Here is a 24,024-nt window from a genome sequence, read left to right on the forward strand (position 1 = left end):
TGTCAGCATCAAGGTGCATGTATTGCTTCACATTTCTTTTTCATTGACAAACATCTTTACAAGAAAAAGGTCAAAAAAGTCTGTTTTTATTCAGGTAAATCAGAATGAATTTGATACAAGCACTTGATTGTATAGAATGTCAGAGTTTAGTCCATGCCTCTGCACTTCTATACTAGCTCCCAGACAACCATGACCGCTTCCTCTTTTTCATTTGTATCACATCCGCCCAGCAGTAAGCTTTACAGCAACTAACACATCAAGACAATACCACATGACGAGGTCCCACTGAATTGCCACATGCAGACTGAAGTGCCGTTTTCAAACACACTCCATCGTGTTGATGAAGGATTAGCAATAGATAATCTATATATATTAAAAACAAAGAAAAAAATAATAATCGGTGTAGGGGGCACTTGCACATTTGTCATATTTGCCAAAACATTTATCAGACAGTATTATCTTTCCATTATTATACCAGTAGGTTTTAAAGAACTGTCATTCTGCACAGCCCTGCAGTTTATATCGGTCAAGTTTTGTTAATCAAACAAAGCAAGTGTTTTTATTTTCACATGGTGACAGGCTGTTAAGTAAAGAAAGTCATAGTAAACAAGTGCATACAAAAAAAAATTAAGTGCCAACTGTTCGACCCCAGACCAAGCAATGTTGATATTATCACAACTATGTACGTCTCAGTTGTCTGGGGGCTTTAAAAAAATCTCTTCTGGTCAATTGCGTACATCTTTCCTGCTGGAAGCTTCCGGAAGAATAAACTGTTGCCTCTGCTCATGTTGCCCTGTAATGCAAAGCGAGGAGAATTGTTAGTAATGGCTAGTGTTACAGTAAACCTAACTAACAGACTACAGAGAAGCTACATGATAAATCCTATAACAAATCAAAATTGGAATTTAGCACAACTGAGGTCCAGTTTATTTACTATTACTTCAACTTAATGGCAGAATATGAAACAAGTAAGCTATTAGATATCGGTTCTCATCCTAGAGAAAATATTGTACCGACAGCTTGATTTAAAATTTAATCTCAAATTGCTGTATCTTTCAATCGCAACAGACAATTCTAAACTGGTCAGTGCAAGGCACAAGAGGAGCTGTCACCATAATTTTGACCATTATGAAAATCTAATTTATAATACAATAGACAGATGGACGTGACTGGACAGCTTTGTGGTAGACCATGTGACCTGTTTTACAAAGGAAGTTAAACATACCCAGCTGATATTTTTATCTTCCTATGTGGTGTCATGACAGGTATCAACCACAGTCAATCTCACCATCTCTGTTCTTTCATAAGCAGCAAACTAAACAAACCTGAACAGACAAACACCACTTCATTACACCAACTGTATGACCTGACAGCACCTTTTGATCTGGTCAGGCAAAGTCTGTTTTTTTAGATTAGTTTAATCAGAATTTTTTGCAATTAAAACCGCTTCCTTCGGTCACCAGTGAGCTCACAGTTAACCAGCAGGTCTTTGTATTCACTGAGGCCTTCTGTTTTTATCTCCTCTGTGCTGCTCTCATGAGGCTTTATTTCAGGCTTCAAAGCAGTACATGCTATGTATTGTAAATACACCATCAGATACTCTAGCATGTGCGACCCGCAGTATGTGCTGTTTTTTGTCACACGGGTGTTAACTTAAGTTTGTGATGTAGTTACCTCTCTGCTTAGATGCCTCCAGCAGTCCACCCAGGTGGGATATACTGATGCATAGGGAGGCAGGCCTCCCGCGAGCCTGACGGGACAGTGCAATCATGAGTCTGCTTGGTCAAACACTTAACACTGTAGGTTTCACAAAATTACCCGTCAACTCACCCGCAGTTATTGACAGCCATGAGATTTGACACCAAAACAAAAGGGTATGTGAGCATACTGGCAAAGAACTGGAAGAAAGAGAAGAGGAACAGGATCAGACAGGTGGCCGCAGATAGACCAGCGCTCTGCGGACGGTTACACTTACCCCTGTCACAGCCTGAGAGCAGTTCTTGATTTCTCCTGTGTGACTCATCTGAGCAGAGAAAGAATAAGAGCGTTACTGGAGGGTCGCTGAACTTGTGCACGATGGGTGTCTGCTAGGGCTGCACGATTCTGGGAAAAATGTGAATCACGATTTTGTTGCTTAGAATTGAGATCACGATTCTTTGGCACGATTTTGTTTTACAAAATGTTTATTGCACTGATGCTCTTTGCACTCTGTGGGTGATTCTCGCCACTATCTCCTGGGGTTACTTCACCATCTATTAACTGTCTTTACTGCTGACTTCTCTCTGCTTCTCTCCCTCACTGTTTCCACACACTCAACCACAGACGAGCTTCCTCCACTGACGGAATCATGTGTTGTAAAGACGCTTTACCATAGGCCGAGGGAGAAGTCAGCGGCAGTGCTGCCTTTAGGGGCGCTTGAAAAAGTTCAGGAAGAAATAGGAGCATTTGCTTGTGATGCCACTCATGAAATAAAATGCTTAAGAATCGTTGTGTTTTCGAAATTACATCACGTGTATGCGTGCATTGAGATCACAATTTTTAAACAATTTATCGTGCAGCCCTAGTGTCTGTGTAATGTTTTGGGCATGTTAAATGAATAACTGTGGTGCTGGGGGTTAGTGGAACATGCCACATGCTGAAGAGTCGTTGAAGAAAGTTGCTCCGAATGCTCGGTGTGAGGGACATTGACAAAATGACTGGACTGAGCGAATAGCTGGCCTGATCTTCTCTGATCATGTCTGCAGTCTGCAAATAACCAGCTGATAAAACTATTCTCCAGAATACTACGTGGTGGTTGAACAAAACCGTCATGTTTCAAGTTACCTGCATTTACTAAAAACCCGGTAGTCTCAAACAAAACCGCTATTTATAAAAACAGACCCCTTAACAGGACTTACCGAGTCATCAATGGCGTATGTGTTGATGAGGTGGGCCAGCAGGTTACAAATCCACAGAGACAACACATCTCCCAGCAGGCGTGGAATCAATCCACTGCAACAAAGCATACCATTACTGCTGTACATCTGGGCTTTGCAGATAACGGACGGCCCCGTGTAACCTCTTATGTGCACACAGACTGTTCTGGATTCTTAGGCTTAAAGTAAAACTGAATTTGGACACACATGGACATCCAATTCTCCATCAGCAGGTCCTGCAAATTACCCAAGGATGTATAAGGGTGAATATTTAATAATATTCTATTCATAAATCATCAATGACAATCAGCCAATATGAGCAGATGTGCTGATCATGTTCTACTACAAAGTTTAGCATGAAAGCAAAATCTAATTCATATAATGTAGTCTATCAATCAACAGTCTGCACCAAAGCTAATCATGTACAGGAGCATTTTTTTCCTTTAAAAGATGAAACACAAAAATGATTTAAAACCGTCCAACTTGGCATCATGAATACAAAAAAGTCGCACTTACGCAAAGAAACCCAGTATGCCCTCTTCTCTGTAGACTGTTAGGACGGAATCAAAAACCCCGCTGAAAACAGAAGCAATTTCTTTATTAAAGCTTTTGACAGGTTTTATGGCTCCTCAGTGGGCTGTATGTCACAAACATTACGACTTTACCTGTATTTCGTTTCTCTCCCAATAAACTGGACCATACATCGCAGAGTAATCACTGAAAAACAATTGGAGGAAAACATACTTGACATATAACCAGACACATCCAAACACTGAATTACTAAAACACTGTATAGCTCTCAGACAGTCGTGAAGCTATCACATGAATAATGCTGCAGTGAGTGGGATAAAGTCATCTGACAGATACAAGCAGAGAATGAGGATGTACCGTGAAAGGGGTGCGTGACGATGGTGGCACAGGAACGAGCGATCATTTCTTTGGTTGTCTGTAGAAAAAGGTAAAACAAATCAACTGGGACCGAACTTTGCCTGATGCTCCTCAGTGGAGAATTCTTGGCTTCTCTAAAACACTGTGTGGTTGAGATGTCTTGTAGTAGGATGCAAATACATTTGATCAATACATACTCTTGTTGTGTGGGTTGCTCTCATTGGAACTGCCCATTTCTTACCTCATTAACAACATGCTGTAGTGAGCCCTCTGCAGCCTTCTGCTGGCCACTACATTCCTGGAGAACGGAGACAGAGTTCAGCATTAGCTACATTTCATTCCACCCCCCAACTGTCTCTTTATTAGACACAGTAGAGGTGTAGCCTGGAACAAGGCTTTTGGTGGACTTTGCTGAGAATTTTGTTTTCACTTACAGTGCTTACATGTGTGTAGCGTGGTCTTCCCTAGTGACACACCACTGCTCATTTTATGCCACACAATGGTTTATTCCTCTACATTTTGTAGCCTGTTTTTTTTTTTTTTTTTTTGTAACTCATAGCCCTAATTCAAAATGCTCTCATGATTTTTAAAGCGTACAAATGAAGTACGCAGTATTTAGAAGTGGCAGTATTTGGACTGATCAAAACAGATAAACACATTTCCATTCAAGCTCCTTGATTCACAGAGCTTGATTTCTTAAGACGTAGGCCTACAATATTAGTGAAATTAATGGATCTAAACATTATTAGGCCACACTAAAGAATCACATCAGTGACATGTTAACAAAATGAATTACTTGTATGTTTCTTTGGTTATTATTATATTTTGTTTAATATGATTTCCAATGAGTATAATAATCTCCCTTAAACAACCTTTGAGTAAAGTGAGCCCCTGAAAATAGAGTATTGTGTTTAAAATTATTGTAAAATCCTTCAGTTTGGATGTGAATACCCTCATGTATATATATATGTATATATGTATATATGTGTATGTGTGTGTGTGTGTGTGTGTGTGATTGGTACTTGGAGTTATTCTTGACTATGTGTGGGAGTGTGCAATCAAGATGTCACATCAGGTGAAGACACTTGTGTGCCATTTCACATGAACTTAATAAGAATTTGATGTGGAGCACATCCGCATACTCTTGATACTGCTGTACCATGCACAGTTACCTGAAGTATGCCTTGTTCGTGACATTTCTGTAAGAAAGCAGAGAATAAAATGATCAGACAATATGAAGCAGTTTGCTAATAGATGCTAAAGTTGGCAACGACTTTCAGAGTTAACTTACTGATGATGGGACCATCAGAAGTCATTTGTATCTGGAGTACGCAGGAGGAAGCTAGGCGGGTTTACAGAACTGTAGCTTAATAACCTCTTCCATGGCAGTGCTAGAGACGTAACGGCACTATCGCCGTTGGATTATATGAAGCACTTAGCATGAGCTAGCTAATGATTACCCTGGATGTTTTGCATGATGACTGCTGGAAGCATTAGAAGCCAAAAAAATAGTTCATGCTTTATTAAAAATATGCAACCCATTTAAAGTACCTAACAAACATCCCAGAGGATCAGAATTATCATCACTTATGCACAAATAATCCAAAGGGCTTTTGTTTCTGTTTTTTTGCAATACAATTACACAACAAAATGTAATCACTAAAAGATGATGAAACAAACCGAAAAACCTGCGTCTCATGATACTCACAGATTTGCTCTTAAACTTCCCTTTTGTTCAAAGGTAACAGTTAAGACTGCCCTTAACTACAGTAAGACACGGCACAAAAATACAAACTTGGGGAAAAAAGGAAATTCTTCATTCTTCATTATGTCCTTATTTCTATTTAAAGAACAGACTGTACGTGTGATTACATCCTGCGTTAACAAACCAGTGCCTACCTGCACAACTTTGCTGTGCACGACTGTTCCAACAGTGCCAGCACACAGCCGTGGACCAAGCCCTTTGAAGAGACCCACTTTTCCATCAATCTTAATGATGTGTTTTGCTGAAATGTCAGAAAATACACAACAGATTACATTAGAAAATACATTTCCAACAGATACAGATGCCTTCAAACAATAATTTAAAAACAGTAGCACAGCTATGAAGAGATTAGTAATTTATTGCAATGTCACTGTCGGCAAATTCATAACAAAAATTAAATGTAAAACCAAGCTCCGGTTGCACCCACTGTACAAACATCCCCCTGTATGAGTAAGCTGTGATAAGTGATATGCACACCAAGGATTAAATGTTACGCCTGGTCATGGAATGGTGTAACATGACAAGTCTTGAGCAGGTGTCATGGTAATGATAAAGACGTTGATATAATGGAGCATCTAACGTAGGAGCCTCAATGAGCAGGAATTCAAGTGTAAAAGAGAGAGTGGTAAGAGCACCAATTATTTTAATATAAAGCACATGGTGAGAGATTTTATTTCATCAAGGCTAATCTGTTTCTGTTTTGGTATCACTGCAGTGGCATCACGTCAAGGAAAGAAACAGAGGTCAGTTTTTCCACAGTCTTGTATACGGCAACTCCTCTTCAGTTCTATGCCAGTGGAGACAACTGTCCTTGACCCCTGCCATCCCCTCAACCCATGCTTCACGCTCCTCCCATCCGATATCAGATACAGAAAAATAGTTTGCAAAAGGACATGGTTCGCCAACAGCTTCATCCCTGTAGCCATTCATTGTGTTTGGTGTTGTCATATCAAGTCATATCTGCTGAATGCTTTATGTGCCTGAATGTTATATGTACAAAGCAAAATAACAAAAACACAAATTGCTGGGTGGAAATGCATCATTGTTCTGCTGTTAGTGCTGTGATGGCCAAACATACTGAATATTGATTTGAAGCCAAACTATTTGCAAATAAATTAAAAAGAGTCTGCTGTAGTTTTTCAGTCAACAAGATGTATAGGATTTATTCAAAGATGTACATTTATTTCTAAACACGAACTCTTAAAATATTTATAAACACCGTCATCCTCAACTACACTGCTAACCCTTAGATAGACTGTTTCTCAAGTGTTTCCTTCTCCACTAGTAACTTCTCCATCTCCATCATGTGATTTTTTTCTCCAAAAGAACATATTGGAGATGCAGGTTATTTCTTGGTGGTGTTTGCTGGAGCTGTCTGTGGTGCTGAAAGGGGGTTGCGGTTCCCTAGAAAAAGTGCATCTTAGTCGGCGTGAACTAAAAGCTGGGTAATTTGTGGTTTTATTAGGCCTATATTAGTCTGTTTTTATGAATTGATTTTACAGGGACCATGTTGCCTTCATGGCATCTTGAGTTTTTGCTGTTAGGCCTGTATGGCTGGCACAAGTGTCACAGTCTGTTAACCCGTTAAAAACTTTAGTATCTTCTCAAAACACATCCTTGATGATGGTGCTGTTGGATAAGATTTTCTAGGAAGAGGTCCTCCACCCATTAGTCAGATGACTTGTCCTTCTAAAATGTACATGGACTTGGTGCAGGGTTTAATGTGTTTTCTTGTTTCACTATCTGAGTGACTTGATCTTCTTTTCTTCAAATTGGCATTCATTTTTTTTTTATCTTTACTGGGGCCAGTTAAGATAAAGTAAATAACTATTGCAGCAAGGCAGCTGTAGCAACCTCTGCTGCGCTAGTGAGCTTCTTAGCACCTAGTTGTGGTTTTAGATTATGGTATAAATATTTATCACAAGGCTTCTCATAGCTGACCCAGATGTAGAACTTACATGCAACCATTTTACGTCCAGTCTCAGTGGTGTACTTAACACATGACAAGCTGTGAAACAGCGTTTTCTCCTGAGGTAAAAAGGATGTTTTGGGTGAGTTGGAGCAAGACAACACTGCTTGGACAAATCTTCATGAGTAACAAGGAATCTGGATTTAATTTGATGAAAAGATTGTCCAATTAAGGACATTTGTCCAATGTAATAATTGATCACGGAAGTATGGTATCAGTAAACATCAGGCCAATTAATTTAAAAATTAAATTCAGTCATAAATGTGGGTGTGTGCTAGTAGACAGGCTTCTTACATGTCAGAGGGATGCACCATATGAATATTTAGTCATAAAATCTTATGAGCAAATCAGGTTGTCTCAAGTTATTCTGTCTTGTGAACAGAATGTGTGCAAACAACACAACATTTGGTCTGACTTACCATAAGCAAACAATCCAGGCAGCTGGTGCACTTGTCTGCCGAACAGGTTCCTGCCCAGAGTGGGAGGTAGTGGCTCATGTCCTACCTGCTCACACACACACACACACACACACACACACAAGTCAATCAGACAGACAATCAGTCAATATGCGCCCACAGACAAAAACTTCCTGGTTTTATTTTGACACAACTAAAGCTGGGGACACACTACACTTTTTTTTTTTTGACAGATTTAGCATCCAATTTCTGGTTGTACAAAGACTGTACTTGTTGGGGACAGTCAACATGGGTGAACGGCACAAAATTCTATTAGTGTGTGAGGAAAACAGGCTGCATCCGACCTCGCAGTCAGTCAAACCTGTTTGAATTCTTTGAGCGAAATGTAATGCCTTAGTGTATTTTGGTTGCAGTGCATACCACAACTGTCACCCTTGCGAGAATTTGCACAAGAATTTGATGTGTTCGGTTGGCTTTGGTTGATTTGACAAATCATGTAGGCTGTGATTCCTCAGTATGTGCAGTGTGTTAAGTGTGTGATCTTCATGATGTGTAATTTATAGTACAGCAAAGGGCTAAGGAAGGACCTTAGATATGGACCCTCCGTCGGTGTGAGATATTTGTGCACTTGTCAGTCTGGCTTACTCCGTAAAAACACCACCCAAACACTGTCTTTTTTGCCAGTCGGGTTAATTTCTGTTTCTACTTCCTGCTTCACTTTCAACAGTAGTGGCTGAAACTTCGCTGAAATTTCATCCGAATACGAGTCATACCCATGTCTGTTATCTCCAAAACTCCTCGGTTAACCTTACCAATTCTTTATTGATCCTAAACAAACAATTTGAGAATCACAGATGGAGAAACAGCCCGAAATACTAAAGCAGAAACACGCTACTCCCAAGTAACCAATCACGGCTCTTGCTTCTGGGAAGGTGCAAGTCAGTGAGGCATTGAGGTCCGCGTAGGGTCTGCGTTAACTGCGTCAACTGAACGCAGAAACATCAATTGTGTATCAGTCTTTCAGTCAAGTACAAAAGTCTTCTGAAGCCAGTCTGTGTACTCCTTAACTTGTTGCCATGTTATCACAGGCGTTTCGCGATCATTTACTAGTCTTCATATCACGCGAAAAAATGTCCTCTGTGCGCAACTGATTTGGTCTTCAGTCAATTTAAGCTGCAAAGCCAGTTCATGTTAGCTAAACTATTAACGTTATTTCACCTAGTTAGTAAGCAAATGCTGGCACAGCTTACAAACCATCCTGGCGGGCTAAACGGCGACGGTAAATAAATCATCTTTTGCTCGATTAATACAGACCTGCCAAGAGCCCTGGCGTCTGCGAGCTAACAATAAACCAGTATGTAACGGACGAAGAGTCATCGCCTTAGCTCGGCCACAACCTTTTAACGCAGACCTACAGAGCCACTTGTGTGCAAAGCACCCAGGAATGAGGAATAATCACGGCAACGCTTCAGAGAAATATCTAAACACAGGAGACGTTGTCGGAGCGGCTAGTAGGTCCAGCTAACTAGCTGACACGTCGAGCAGCTCGATACATGACAGGCTAACAGACCCGTGTTGTAAGACAGAGAGTCGTGTAGCTTTACCGAAGTGCGCCTCGGGACGAAAAATACTCTTGCAGATTCCCCGCATAGAATACAAACGAAGCAGCATTTCAGTGGAGGTCTGAGACATGGCTTCCTCTCACTACCATGAATTTTAGAAACAGAAGGTCACGGGGACAACAGACGAGCTGACACTGTTCCCGGAACATTCACTTCTAAATAAACAGTGGTTATGATTGATGAAGTGTCTTGAACCGTGTTGTAGGCTACACTGCACACTTTGGAGCTCGACAGCATGAAATGGTGTTTGTATTTTTTTTTTTTTTTTCAACTGCGGGTGACAGGTTCCTCTTCCCTAGCCATTACACAGTACTGAAAGCACGTAAAAGTGGCTAAAGCAGCCTCGAGACCACTAACGCGTTCACAGCATACGCGAGGACGATTCCTCTCTTACCTGGATCAGGACTTTAATATACATCAGAGGGTGGGAGAGGACGGTGAGCCCTGACCCCAACAATACTTGGCCACACGTGTCCGCCATTTTTGGAGAGACTATGGGAAGACAGGAAATTATCCCTTTTCTTCTCGCGTCCGGGAGCAGATAGCGACTGCATGTTGTCTCGTAGGGAGAGTATCGCCATCTAGTGTTGATAAGCGGGAAGCGCCCCTTTTTTCTTTATCTTCATGGCAGATGTCAGACAGGATTACATTTTTTCTCAGTCGCTTTGGTGCATTTCTCACATCACTATTAACATTTGCACAATAGTTAATGCATTTCTCAGAACAATTAGTACAAAATGCAAAGCCTAGTGGATAACCTGCAAAAGTGCGTCACTTGCTCAAAATGAATAGCGGATTCCTCAAAAGCAAGTATTCATATCAATGAAACTGTCTGTGTCATCAAAATGATAAGTCCTGACACCATTGTTTATGAACAAGACAGTCGAATGTCCTTGTCATGTTTTCATTATGACAGTTTACTCTCTCTGTGTTTTCCAATGCAAAAAAGTCAGATCTTGGTGACACTATGTGAAAATGCTCAAGACAGCACTATACACTACATGTACAGCCATTTGAAAACTACAGTAAAGTTACACATTACTGTATTTAGTAAGGTAACTGAGTACAAGACACATATGTATGTTTCACATATTTACTGCATATGCTCTTTGCAATTCTACAGCATTGTGCAAAAAACATACAAAAAAAACAGTCACTTATTTAGAACAAACTTAAGAAATACCATTATGGTAGAACTGTGCACAAATGTAAACAATATAACAGTACATATTACTGTAAACTGAACATAAATAATGCCTGGACATCCACAAGTTCCTGTCTGTCTGGCCACATATTTTCATCTACATCACAGCGGATGTCTTCCCTTCCCTTCCCAAGGCAAAGAGGGGGGGACTGTTAAGTGTACTGCATGGAGCTACACAAAGTTTACAGTGCTGAACAGTACAGTATGCATAGAATGCACAGTCAAGCTTTATCTGTACATACTGGTGACGGGTCTCCTTCGTTTTTTCACTGTTCCTTTCAAATGGCACATTGTAAAGTTGTTTCATGGGCATTTCATTCCTCCTGAGCACACGGTCAATATTTGCGATTGAAACAGATTAAATATTGCCAAAGATATCACCATCATCATCATCTATAACAGCGGTTTGAATCTCTCTCAATCTTATTGCATTGTTTGCAATCACCATTGCATAAATGGCTTCCTGTTGTTGTGGAGTAAAAAGGGGCCCCACCTCTGCGAGGTTGTCTTGCAATCCTACGTGTTGCAGAGTAAAATTATAGTAATGTACGATAAATATGAGATATAACAAGGTATTGGATGTCCAGTACTATACATACCTGTTCTCCCTACGAAATGTTTGAATGATGGAATTCACAGTGGTTCTCCCTACATTTGGTTGCAATCGTCGGCCAGCCTCAGCCATAGTGAGGCCGTGATTTACAACATGGTCCACAAGTGTAGCCCTAATTCCATCAGGAATCTGCCTATGTACTTCACCTCTTCTGCCCATGTTTTGTCCCCTTCCCTTTCCTTCGCGGATTCTCACCCCTCCTCCACGATGCTGACGTTCCATTTTTGTGTCACAGAATTGTAGAAATGGTACACACTATGTCCTGCTTGGTTCATATATGCTTGCCAAGTGAGTGTTCATGGGATTCAGAGTGACTGTGGACGAGTGGCTAGTCATTGGGTACAACTAATGCTTCACACACCTCCTCATGAGTGAAAGGTGAAGTGGCTAAAAAAAGTAAAGCGTAAACATGCTACTACCAAGCAGGACAATCACAGCTCTTGCAGTCTGCTTTGTCGTGACGTGCAGTTATGTTTCTGGGGAGGTGCACGTCAGGCTGCAATGGTTCTGCACCCTCAGAAGACCCATGTCCATTCTCTGATGAGTCACAACCTTTTTGGATGCACAAAGGAGACCTAACAATATTGGGAATCTTATTGTTGTGGCTGATCAGTGTATATTTTTCATCAATTGAATCAATCAGAAATTTGTATTAAACTTAAAAGGAACAGCATTGCAGGACAAAATCAAGCCCGAGAAGCGTGTGACGTATGATGCAGTGAAAAAGCTCTATGAAGACTCTGCACTTGACTTTCTCGTAAAGAACTGAACAAACATTGTTCTTGATCTTGCTCCCCTAAGTAACAAGAACAAATTTCTTGCTACTTGTGAGAAATTTCTTAAGAGCTTTAGCCACACAAAGGTTATGATATACAGCATTGGTTTAAAATTGTAGCTTTTTGTCAACATCCAGGCTATTGTTGAGTTTCTGTAGGCTTTTAATTTGAAAGTCTTTGTGTGTTTTTGTATATTACACGATAATTTATGAAGCTGGAGGTGCCAGTCACACTTAAGATAATATAATCTGGGGGCACCACATTTATATAATAAATAATAAAGAGAAACTCAGCAATAAGTCACAGAGTAATATTGCAAATATTGCTGCAAAATCTAAGTACTTTTACCTATTTTTTCCACATGTGTTGTCCTGTCAGTCTTTCACATAACATTAGCTCTATCCTTCAAATAGCTGAAAAACCAAAACATTTCAAGAGTTATGGAGACGTTGGATGTGATGCTGTGTGATTTCTTGAGGTGACGCTGTTCAGCAGAGGAATTTGTTTATTTTATTTCTTTGCAAATGAACTGAGGCTGATGTCCCTCAGCCACAGACTCTTGTCCTGTATTAAAAATAGACAGAGTAAAAAAGTTAAAAAAAAAAAAAATATATATATATATATACATGGAATCAAACTAGTGTGTGCCTACCGCATCCTCAGAAGTGCCTGCTGCATTTCCAGATGTGTCTGCCACATCTCCAGATGTGTCTGCCACATCTCCTGCTGTACGTGGAGCACCTCCAGAGATTCCCGTAGCAGCACCCACAGCACCTCGGCCAACTTCTGAAGAGCAGGCTGGAGACACCCCTCCACAGGCTACCATGAGGCCTTCATCAGGGCCATATAGGATGAACACAAGACGTAAAGTTCAACTGTGACCAAAACCGATGGATTGGACACCTAAATTACAGAAATCCACACCAAGAAAACGGGCTGAGACAAGGCCTAAAGTGGAGCCTTCTACCACGGTCCAATGTACAGCTCCACAAGTGCAGCAAATATTTGTTGCAGCAGCTAAAGTACATCCAATTCTCCAAATCTCCACTACCTTTCTGAGAACATAGTGATGACAGCAACTATGACAGATGCAGCTACCAAGATGCAGGAGGACCTGGAAAACCAAAAAAAGACAGTGGGACCAGGGCCGACCTCCAGCACCGTATACAATCCACGAATGAGGCCACCAAGAAGACGGTGGAGGAGCGAGAAAACTCCAGAAAGGCATTAAAGGACAGACTGCAACATCTAGAACAGCAGATTGAGGAGGCACTGAAAAAAGTAAAGAAGAAATTTCTGAAGAAGTGATTCCTCAACTTTTTCAGAAGAACTTGAGAGACCCAGCCTCAGTCTGACCTCTGTCATAACCACAGTCCTATCAGCCCCTCCTCCTCCAACCCCTCCCACACTGAACCTCCCATCCCTTCCCCCTAACCCAAACTCCCATTTTAGTTTTTTGTTGTGTGAATGTGAGTGTGAATGGTTGTTTGTCTCTCTGTGTTTGTCCTGTGATGGAGCCCTGTCCAGAGTGGCCTGGTGTCTCTCTGTGTTCATCCTGTGATGTACTGGCAGCCTGTCCTTACGGTATTGGACAAAAACATCGTTTGTCCATTGCCTGCTGGAAGAAGCTCCAGACATCAACAGGAATATGCTCTAACATCTATGGACAATGAATGAATGAGTAAATTAATGAATGTTTTCATTAACAGCATGAAAAAAAAAAAAACATATACTAATGTTTACACATCTCTTCTATAACTGAGTTCTGAGTTGGACAATATTTATTATTTTTAGTATAATTTTCAAAATCAGAATTAGAATTACTTTATTGATCCCAGGGGAAAATTGCTTTTCGTTACAGCAGCTCAACCCAAAGTGTTTAGAACAAATAGCAATGTAGGCAATAAGAATAAGAGAATGTAAAAAATATAAGTGAATATAAATATATATATAACAATATGTACAAGTATAAGTGACATTGAATATGGGGTACTGCACAGTGGGGAAAATGTTTGTACATGGTGAGAATATATAAGGAAATGTGTACAAGTATATGAAAATAATAAAGTGAAGCATTTGTTATAGTAGGCCTATCTATATAGTTATAAACATGGGTTATTGCACATAGTAAAGGTCAGAGTCCCCTAGTATGCAGGGAATATGTACTAGTAGTGAACATGAGTTATTGCACGTTATCAGTATAAATATGTCTATAAATAAATATGGGTTCTGCACCCTCAGAGTGAGGAGTTGTACAGGTTAATGGCCACAGGCAGGAATGATTTCCTGTGACGCTCTGTGGTGCATCGTGGTGTGATCAGTCTGGTGCTGAAAGAACCTCCTGTGTCTGACCAGCACGTCATGGAGTTGGTTAGACTCATTGTCCAAGAGGTCTTTTACTTTGTGAAGCATTCTCCCGTCTGACACCACTATCAGAGGGTCCAGCTTCACTCCCACAACGTCACTGGCCTTGTGGATCAGTCTGTTGGCGTCCGCCACCCTCAGCCTGCTGGCCCAGCACGCAACAGCATAGAAGATGGCACTGGCCACCACAGACTCGTAGAACATCATGAGCGTAGTCCTGCAGATGATGAAAGATCTCAACCACCTCAGAAAATAGAGGCGACTCTGGCCCTTTATGTACAGGGCGTCTGTGTTCTTCCCCCAGTCCAGTCTATTGTCAGCGTGAACCCCAGATACTTGTAATCCTCAAGTAAGGCAAAAAGGCAATCCTCAAGACTTACATTGATCCCCTGGATGAAAACAGGTTCACTGGCACCTTGGTCCTCCTCAGGTCCACCATCAGTTCCTTGTTTGTTACATTGAGCTGTAAGTTAGTGGTTCTGCTCACACCATGTGACAAAGTTGTCCACAACAGCCTTGTACTCCACCTCGTCACCCTTGCTGATGAAATGACAGAATTGTTACCTTTACAAGTTGTTACAAGTTTAGGAAAAAAGCAACTTGAAACTGTTTTCATGTATTTGTGCAGGTTATAATTCATAGGTTTATTCTTTTATGTTATAGTTTTGTTCTTTTTTCCAAGTAAGTAATCAATGATGTGCATGTGACTGACCCCTGTATAGATTCATGAAGAGTTTTACAGAAGCGCAATACCCAGTGTTGCTGCTAGTCCTGTGTCTATTTTAATTATGTGTCTCTTTACTTTTTGTTTAATGTGTTTGGGCACATTAAACCCCAATGTCTGAGCTCGTTTCACTTTTATTTCAGGCAAAATAAAAAACTAAATTTATGACACAATCACATAGACTTATGGTGACTAAATTATCTTTAATCTATCTACAAACACGTTTAAATAAGCAAATAAGGTATTAAAATTAAAAATATGCACAAACTATTATGAATTTCAAATAATAAAAACCTTCACATTTGTTTGTTTTTGTTTTTGTTTCTGTGTTTGTCTGTTCACTGTTCTAAAAAGAGACAAAAAAAACAATAACCCTCATAATTAAAATTAACTTAACTTTCCTCCTGTGGTTAGAACAGATACATTTGTCTTAGTTTGCATGACCTTATCAATTCTTCCCAACTTGTTTTTTACTGCATGAGAAAATATTAGTGTGGTGAGAGAGGTTTTAGAAAGGGTCCGCTGTGTGACAGTATAAAAGCCTGGAATTATAAATTAGTTAATTAATGCCTATAAATAAATAATTATCATATTGAAATGTTTGAAGGTGCAACAGTGGTGAAGCTGTAACATAGTCATCAATGAGCAAAGCTATCACAAAAATCCTTTCTATAACTTAAACCCAGTTAAGATTATTTGGGGTGAGCTGGAACACAGAGTAATGGAAAAGGAGCCAGCAGGTGCTCTGGAGGTGTGGCAAGTTTTCTGTCAGAAAGATAGTAACAGAGAGCCATTTCAAATAATCTAACTTTTAAAACATACGTTTCTCTCTTGTCAAGGGTGTTACTTTAATAGATTTGACGTCTTCAGCTGTTGAAACTAGTCCCTGTAAAACAGGTTTCTCCAAGCTTTTGGCTGATTCACAGTTTGTGAATCATTTCCACAGACGTTTGTGCGGGTGGATTTTTTTTAATTTTTTTTTTTTTTTTCAGTGTCAGCATGTGCTGTGTCATTAGGGGCAAGCACATGAAAATGGATTATCAGCAACAACCTTTGACACCCTTATGTTTTTGTCAAGCAGCTGCTCTGGGTCCCGTTGATGAAGGCCAACTGTGACTGTGGAAGCTCAGCTGTGTACTTTTACACTGAGTTCTGTTCTTGAATATTTGTCTTCTGTGTTTGCATGTGTGTTTTTCAACACTGAATTCATATCCTTGTGTTACTTGTGTAAATGCTGCGTAAAACAAAACATATAATCACAAATCTTTTCTAGGTATAAACTGTATGGATGGAAGCAAGCAGGAGCAGATTAATGGGAGATTAATATATTTTTATTAATTTGAGCAGTTCATCAAGTCAGCGAGCAGTTATACATGTGATTTTGCAATGAGGTTAATGTTCAATTGCCAGCACTTTTAATTCATCATTAGGTTGCCACAAAAGCTACTTTACTCCATAATTTGGTGAAAGCACATTCAGAAAGCACAGCATGAATTTGTAGTTTTGCATGAAGATGCGTCATTCTTCCTCTGTTTTCCTGTTGGAAACAAATGGAAGATGTTAAAAAAAAAAATGAACAAATATGCACACACACCCTCCTGTTTATCTTTGTGAGTGCCTGGGCCACAATAACAGGCCGGTCTTGTATCTTGTATCTTGTATCAGATAATATGTTGCCTCTGAATGTAACCCAGCCATCAATTGCTTTACACCTGGGCAGGCAATGGATTTCTGCGAGGAAAAAGAAATGGTCTTAATTTATAGTTATACCAAATTAGGGGAAAAACTACCAACTTACTTTCAGTTACGGATGAACGTTGGCTTCCTGGCAGTTTTCATCTTATGTGTGGTTACAGTCGTATCTGGAAGGGAAAAAAAAACCTCTGCAATGAACTGAAAACGCTTTAGAGACAGGTATTTAGTCTTTCTACCAGGTCTGTGTTCAGTACTCTGTTGTAATTCAGAAAGACTGTTGGTAGCTAGATAGGCAGGTGTTTTGCCTGTATCTGTTCAGGTGAGACTGTAACTCTTTCAGAGGACAGTGTGTATCCATGAACCAGAAAGTAGTCATTTAGTCCAGGAGGTCTTGATGATCATTAATTGCATGACAGCAAAGTGCTGAATTACTAATGTCTGCAGGCAATGCTAGCAAACCTTGTGTAAGTACTGCTTTTACACAGTAATCCACTCTATTGGATCAACATCATTTGTGTATATTTCTGGAAGCCACATTGTTTCTTAATGTTGAAATTATGCCAAACATGCACAATCACAAAAACACCAGTCACTGACATCTAATAGTATCAAGACTAATACCTCAAAGTGGAGGGAGAACCTAGCCCATCTAGATGAGACTGTAAGGATATGATTGGGTGTATCACGAACATAACTGTTCACATACTTGCTAATACATTTTTTTTACACAATTTCTGACTGTCTAGAACCTCCGTTTTGTTCAATTACCATATTATTACCATTATTACTGCATTGCATGCATTAGCATTTTTAACATATTCGGCCAAGCATGGATGTCTCACATTTAATTTGGAAGGTTTCCACTCAACATTTAAAGTGTAACTGATATCTACTGCCTATTCTGACAAGTTCTATCAATGTGCAGTGGCAATGGTGTATAACACAGATGCAGCTTTACCTGGTCTATATATCAACTATCTATACATCAAAACATCCACACACAGCTCAAACACTTATACCATACAGTCTAGGTGTGTAGTGCATCTCATGTATGTGCACTAAGTTTTTGCAGTTAACATAAAACAACAGATTTAAATAAATCAGTGGGCAAAAAACTGGTCCATTCACCACTGCTGATGTTCTATGGAAAGAAAAGAGGCACTTACTGCAGCGGTAAAGGCGATTCACTCGAAGGATGTCATTAGGACTCATGGCAGTGGCTCTGCCAATGGCTACATTCTCATCGGGGATGGGAATAATGGTTGGCTGCCTGTTACTTGAGAAGGCAAACCTATGATGAAAACAAAAAGCAGTTATCAGAAGTATGACACCTATCGACCAATAGAAACATGGAATCAGGCCACAGCTTGAGACTGAACCAGAAACCCACATGGCAAGAACTAAGGCAACGGTGGCAAGGAAAAACTGCCCTCTTTTCAAGGTCGCTTTCTGTTATTTTAGTTTTGGTTTTAGATATTTGATGCTATGAAATAGGATATAACATCATAATGATTGACAGTTGCCATTGATAATTGACACTATATATATTTTTTTAATTTATTAATTTATTTATTTTTTCTGGCATTTAGCCTTTATTGAAGAGAAAAAATAAATAAACATGTCTTAAAACATTATTTGGTAATTAAATCATTAGGTGTTTTTATATGGCATATATTTGCTGTGGGATGTTCAGTGTTTGTATTGACATGTTACCTTCCATAGTGCATGACAGAGTTGTAGTCATAGGGAGTGCCAAGGTTTATGGTGTTGATTTTATTGAAGTTGAACTCCATTCCTGGTGGGAAGTCACACAACTCTCTGAAATTCTTATGGCTGCTCATCGTTTATGTATTAATAAGTACATTCAGTAATTTGCATACTCATACTGTGCCTGTTAAAATGCTAAAATAAAGTCATATTTCATAACTATTTGCACCCTGCACAATGCACAAAACGTTTTTCAAATTGAATAGACTCTCTGTAATGCAACGCACCAGAAATGACATTCTCCAGCAGGATGCGAACATGCTGGTCCCTGTCGGACCGGGTCTGTTCATGATTGAAGCCCAGGGCATGGAGCAGCTCATGTTGGACGATTTGCTGGAAAACGCAGCCCTGCCGCATCAGTGACACATCCTGGCCACCACCACGACGTCCGACAAAAGAAAAACACCTGAAACAGACCAGTTTATAAAACTACCCGACACTCTTTTGTGAATGCACTGCACGGCTTGCCTTGGCCATAGATAAACTATGCATGTGCCAGCAGAGCAGCCAGTAAAAAATAACTTATATGCATTTATATGTATGTGTTTTGTGTGCTCCTTACCCTGACAGAGACCGAATGTTCACAAAGTCCCTCTGTCTCCTCACCGGTGTGAAGCGAATGCAGGTAGATTCTTCAAATGACTGCAGACCACGTGTGATAACGTCTCTTTCTCTTTGGGCTTGACATGAAAAAACAACAACAACAACAACAAAAAACAACAAACAAACACACTTTTAGTAATAATCTTGTTGCTTACCCTGACATTACATGAAGAAAACTTTTTGCACTGAAACCCTGCCATTGTTACGGATAATACTGTACTTTTCGGCTACTATTGGCTTGAACTTTTATAACTACAACAAATGTGTGTACAAAAGCTTGTCTGGAGCCTTGTGGAGAAAAAGTGCTGGAAAATGACAATGGCCAGTTTTTTAACAGAGGTCAAAAACGTCATTATTTTTTTTTTTCCTCTCAAAATGTCAGTAACTGTCACATGCATTGCTTCCATAGGATACTACTGAGGTAAACTGTGCTCACTTCGTAAACAACAAAATAAATACTATGTGTAAAACTTACAGTATTCACTAGAGATGCGGAAGGGTACATAGACATTTCCATCTCGGGATTTAGGCCACAGGCAGCCACGAGCTGTGCAGGGATCAGCGTTTTCTAGACCCGTTGGCACCGCTATGTCTCCATCTATCACAAGTGGGTCATCAAGGTCCTTTCCTGCAAAATGCCAAGAGGAGAGTCTTTTGTCCCTGCACGTGATTGTGTTTGTAAAGTCGATTATGTTCTCAGCTACTGTATATTTATAGCCGGAATCATTATTTCACCAAAAGAATGAGACAAACATACCGACATTGACATTGGCCTTTTCTAACAGTGTGGAGATACTGAAGTCGTCGTCGTCGATGGTGTTACCTGTGGAATAGAATCAGTTTGTTCAGGTTCCTGTTACATGATTATATATTTACAGTATCTCACTGTAGAATATGAATCAACAAGACTTCATGTGTCACAGCAGTGGACAGGCAGATCAGAAGAGAGTACAGGTAAAAAAATAATAAAATGAAGGCGTGTTAACACAAGAAAAACTAATAAAGAAGAAAATGATATAGAACCTAGATGCAAAATGAAAAAAAAATATATATATATTATTATTATTATTATTATTATTAATTATCTCTCTATCTATTTAGTGTAATACAAATTACATTATTTGAAAAAGAGTTCTGGATCCTGTCAGCCACAATTTGTAATAATTTCAATGCACAAATTAAAAAAAAAAAGACTGGAGTAAAACTTTAACTGAATAACAGTATATCATATAGTTCAATGGTATAATGTAAGTAATTAAAAAAATAAAAATAAAAAATCTTACCAGTGATTTCCTCCTGTTTTCCAAAGGAAGCCTGCATGATGAAATTCAAAACTTAATTCTTTTTGCATAAAATATAAGATTTTAATCCTTTTAATCTGAAACTCTCTCATTCTCATCTTCTATAACTGCTTGTCCTCTAGAGGAAGATAACCTGCCACTGGGCGAGAGGTGGGGTACACCCTGGACAGGTCTATCTAAAACTACAATTATAAAATGAAAGACACAATTTCAGAATTTTCTCAAAACTAGCATTTACGTATTACATCCCATATCTGTTGATCACTTTTTGTTTTGATGAATGAATGCATCGCATTTGAAATTGCTTTAGGGAACCTTTACTTACTGAAGTCTCTGTCTGTCCATGTTAACATGACATGTATACTGGTGCTTACCTGTAATGAAAAACTGAAGATGGAGCAGAAGAGCACGCTAAGCAGAGCAGTCTGGAGAGCCATGGCAGCTTATTGGATGGCACCAACACACAAAGAAAACAAGTGCGCAAACTTATATAGATGGGAAAGCCATCTGACTTTCATCCTTATATGGCATACTACTCAACAAGCACTCATTGACTCAACAGGAACAAGCAGTTATTTCTTAAAGGGGGCTGTGGTTGCAACAAATAGTCTCATGAAATTAGACAAAGTAGTTGTATTTTCCTACTCCACCCTGTTGTTTGTATGGTAACTGAGTTTCACTTAAACAGTTTATCAAAAGAAATAAAATGTGTGTATTTTGCTGTAGATTGTGAGGTTTATAGTTTTACACTGACGGCCAGGGTTGAATTATTGTAGTGTTGCAATTTATTATTAATTTCTAACTGTATTTGTGATCATTAGGAATAACAGAATGTATGAAAATCGCAGGTAAATGCTGCGAATGAAGTGTTTTCATGGAAAATAACTACACTTAACTGTTATACTGCATGCAGTTTGCACATTTACTCAACCTCCATGTGGTGAAAATCAGAGGTGTAGAGTTACAAAAGCCTGTGTGTTTGTATCACTTCTGCAAATTGTGGGCAGAGTTGCAGTATGTGATGGTTTACATCTTACAAAAACAGAGTGACAATAGGAAACGTGGTGTGTGCATGTTTCCCATTGTCAGTCTGATTTTGTAAGATCATATTTAACTTATCTTATAAGATAAGTTGAATATGATCTTTTTTGCAGTGTGACTTTCACTGATGAAATCATTCACATAATGGCATCAAAAAAATCCATGACATTTGTTTTTGCACCAGCCATATTCTGTCTCTGAGATTGGACCATGTAAAGATTACAACAACATATCTGAACTGCTTTTTTTTTGACATTACCCATAGTCATACTTGACACCTGGCTGCTTATTCCTCTGTTCCTGAGCCCACACCAGTGCCACTGCCAACTCAAGTTTGCGCTTCATTTGCCAGCCTCAGTGCTTTTTGCTTTGTGCGCTCTCAGACTTCTTCCCGCTGCCATGTGACACTGTCTGCATTTGTGTTCTTCTGTATTTCCACATGGTGTTAGCTCATTCAATATTTAACATACAATGATTTCTGGGTTAAGTTTGGTAAGATCCAGCCATACACTAGTATAGAAAATAAGAATGAGTGAGACATTCAACCCCTTGCAAAAACCTTACCACTGTAAGATTGAAATATACAGAAATAAAGAATCAAATGATCTTCCTGTCAAATGTCTCTGCAGTGAAGGTAGCAGAGGAAAGGAGCAAAAGATGATGATCACAAGACAATCAAGCACAGGCCCTTTGAGCTCCAGGACTGAAAAAAATAGTTCTATAAATCAGTTGGATTTGAGTCACACTTTCAGACAGGGTGAGGAGATCAAACTTTGGGAGGGAGCTCAGTGTGGAACTGTCTCTAAGACAGGGGTCGGCAACCTCGTGGCTCCGAAGCCGCATATGGCTCTTTTGTCCCTCTGCTGCGGCTCTTTGTGGCGAGTGAGAGGAGCAAGGACGCTGATCAAAGTCGTTCACTTTTTCACTCTAACTGCGTCGGCAACTATTCACTCAATAGTGGACGAGCGAGAGCTACACAACAACTGAATGACATTAAATGCCACACTACACTCATGGTTGTAACATCAACCAAAAACAATGAACTCCCATAGTGCATTGCAGCACATATACTGCTGCAATCGAGTATTTAATTTAGTTATGTATGCATAAATATTATTTTTTTTCTCTGTAGCAGTTCTTCCATTTCATAAATGCAACACACTATAGTTTTTTATAAATAGGCCTAGCATAGAGGTTGTCGACCCCTGCACTAGGAAGATATTCCAAGCATGGAAGCATGAACATCAGGGAGGAGACTGTGGAGCAGACCGTGATTACACAGGAGGGATAATATAATATATTAATATAGCAATTACTTGGGATTTCTTAACGTGTAAGGAGAAGATGTTTGTATTATGGCTTGTACAGATAAACAGGAATTACTGTAATTCTCTACACTGCTTAAAGCACAACTCCAGGTTAAGAACAGAATGTAAAACAGCCCCAAAACTTTATTGCTATATTGTAGCCTGCAACTTCGCACTTAATGCCACTATATTCCTACACACCGGTTCTTTTAAAGACGCACGCATCGAGCCATGCATCTTGACACATCTTCCTTTGACAGGACTGAAGAAGGCAGAGGAAACAATCTATTATTCACATTATCATTCTATTACATCGTTGCATCACAGGTGGCACATTTACACAATCTCTGCATGCTTAAAATCAGACAAGAATAGTTGCGAAAGCCTGTATTGTGTTTGTATGACTTCTCCGAAATGTGGAGGTTGCAGTATGTCTTAAGTTTACACACAGCCTTGCAAAGTCTTGCAAAAACAGGAGCAATGATTTGGTAAAGAGTTTAGAGAAATAGATTGCATGTGCTACTTTGAAGCAAGAGTTTTGGACATGTAAACAATTATTATTATTAGCCTTATAGCATGTCATAGCAATTTACAGCAAGCACATTACATGTTTAGTGATGTATTTCCACACACGCGATGAACCGCTGCTAGTTTGCTGCAAAAACCCACTGGACCCAGTGTGTATGCATGACAGAGAAAGGATTACTTTTGGTACAGTTACTGAATCACCGTATCCGCTATTTTCTGCAGGTGCTTCGTCACATGACTATTGTTGATGACATGACACCTTCACCTTAATGTGAATCTGTTGAAAGTTGTTCGCTGTTTGAAAGTATTTACTGCAGTCAAAAATGACAGCGCCTGTGGATCAAACTGAATTTAAGGTACATGCATGAATTTAATCTTACATTAATGTTTAACTAACATTGACCCTTTGTTTTATGTTATTTTGACTCTACAGATGACAGAAAACTAGTCATCTATGCACACATTCTTGTGACAAAGAAAATAAAAACTATTCTATGCCGCATGTTCTTTTTTTTGTGGCTTACCC

At 39.5% G+C, this 24,024-nt stretch overlaps 2 protein-coding genes across 3 annotated transcripts; both read right to left on the reverse strand.

Moving 5' to 3' along the window:
- Positions 1 to 55: 55 nt before the first annotated feature.
- Positions 56 to 10,104, reverse strand: mtch2 (mitochondrial carrier homolog 2). Its single transcript, XM_047580596.1, has 13 exons — positions 9,970 to 10,104; positions 7,957 to 8,041; positions 5,703 to 5,809; positions 4,976 to 5,002; positions 4,045 to 4,101; positions 3,804 to 3,861; positions 3,581 to 3,632; positions 3,432 to 3,491; positions 2,898 to 2,991; positions 1,976 to 2,023; positions 1,831 to 1,898; positions 1,675 to 1,750; positions 56 to 793 (listed from the first exon to the last, which is right to left on the reverse strand). The coding sequence occupies exons 1-13, from the start codon at positions 10,054 to 10,056 to the stop codon at positions 707 to 709; spliced, it is 906 nt and encodes a 301-aa protein (XP_047436552.1). The 5' UTR covers positions 10,057 to 10,104; the 3' UTR covers positions 56 to 706.
- Positions 10,105 to 16,571: 6,467 nt separating this feature from the next.
- On the reverse strand, positions 16,572 to 21,150 carry LOC125005169 (hatching enzyme 1.2-like). 2 transcript variants are annotated; one of them, XM_047580240.1, is made up of 10 exons: positions 20,997 to 21,150; positions 20,605 to 20,635; positions 20,079 to 20,144; positions 19,797 to 19,949; positions 19,281 to 19,398; positions 18,946 to 19,124; positions 18,665 to 18,746; positions 18,118 to 18,242; positions 17,055 to 17,118; positions 16,572 to 16,793 (listed from the first exon to the last, which is right to left on the reverse strand). In XM_047580240.1, the coding sequence occupies exons 1-9, from the start codon at positions 21,057 to 21,059 to the stop codon at positions 17,057 to 17,059; spliced, it is 879 nt and encodes a 292-aa protein (XP_047436196.1). In that variant the 5' UTR covers positions 21,060 to 21,150; the 3' UTR covers positions 16,572 to 16,793; positions 17,055 to 17,056. The 2 variants fall into 2 exon arrangements, with proteins under 2 accessions (XP_047436196.1, XP_047436197.1); XM_047580241.1 differs by having other exon boundaries at positions 16,770 to 16,987.
- Positions 21,151 to 24,024: the final 2,874 nt, after the last annotated feature.

The sequence above is a fragment of the Mugil cephalus genome, chromosome 3 (assembly GCF_022458985.1).
Source record: "Mugil cephalus isolate CIBA_MC_2020 chromosome 3, CIBA_Mcephalus_1.1, whole genome shotgun sequence".
In the NCBI taxonomy this organism is placed as follows: Eukaryota; Metazoa; Chordata; class Actinopteri; order Mugiliformes; family Mugilidae; genus Mugil; species Mugil cephalus.

Coding starts and splice junctions, on each gene's coding strand:
- LOC125005169 (XM_047580240.1), bottom strand. CDS start 21,059: ATGGCTCTCCAGACTGCTCTGCTTAGCGTGCTCTTCTGCTCCATCTTC. Junction 20,636..20,996: donor TCTTCAGTTTTTCATTACAG/GTAAGCACCAGT, acceptor TTCATCATGCAG/GCTTCCTTTGGAAAACAGGA. Junction 19,125..19,280: donor AACATTCGGTCTCTGTCAGG/GTAAGGAGCACA, acceptor GGTCTGTTTCAG/GTGTTTTTCTTTTGTCGGAC.
- mtch2 (XM_047580596.1), bottom strand. CDS start 10,056: ATGGCGGACACGTGTGGCCAAGTATTGTTGGGGTCAGGGCTCACCGTC. Junction 3,633..3,803: donor CGTCACGCACCCCTTTCACG/GTACATCCTCAT, acceptor ATTGTTTTTCAG/TGATTACTCTGCGATGTATG. Junction 2,024..2,897: donor CATACGCCATTGATGACTCG/GTAAGTCCTGTT, acceptor TTCTCTGCTCAG/ATGAGTCACACAGGAGAAAT.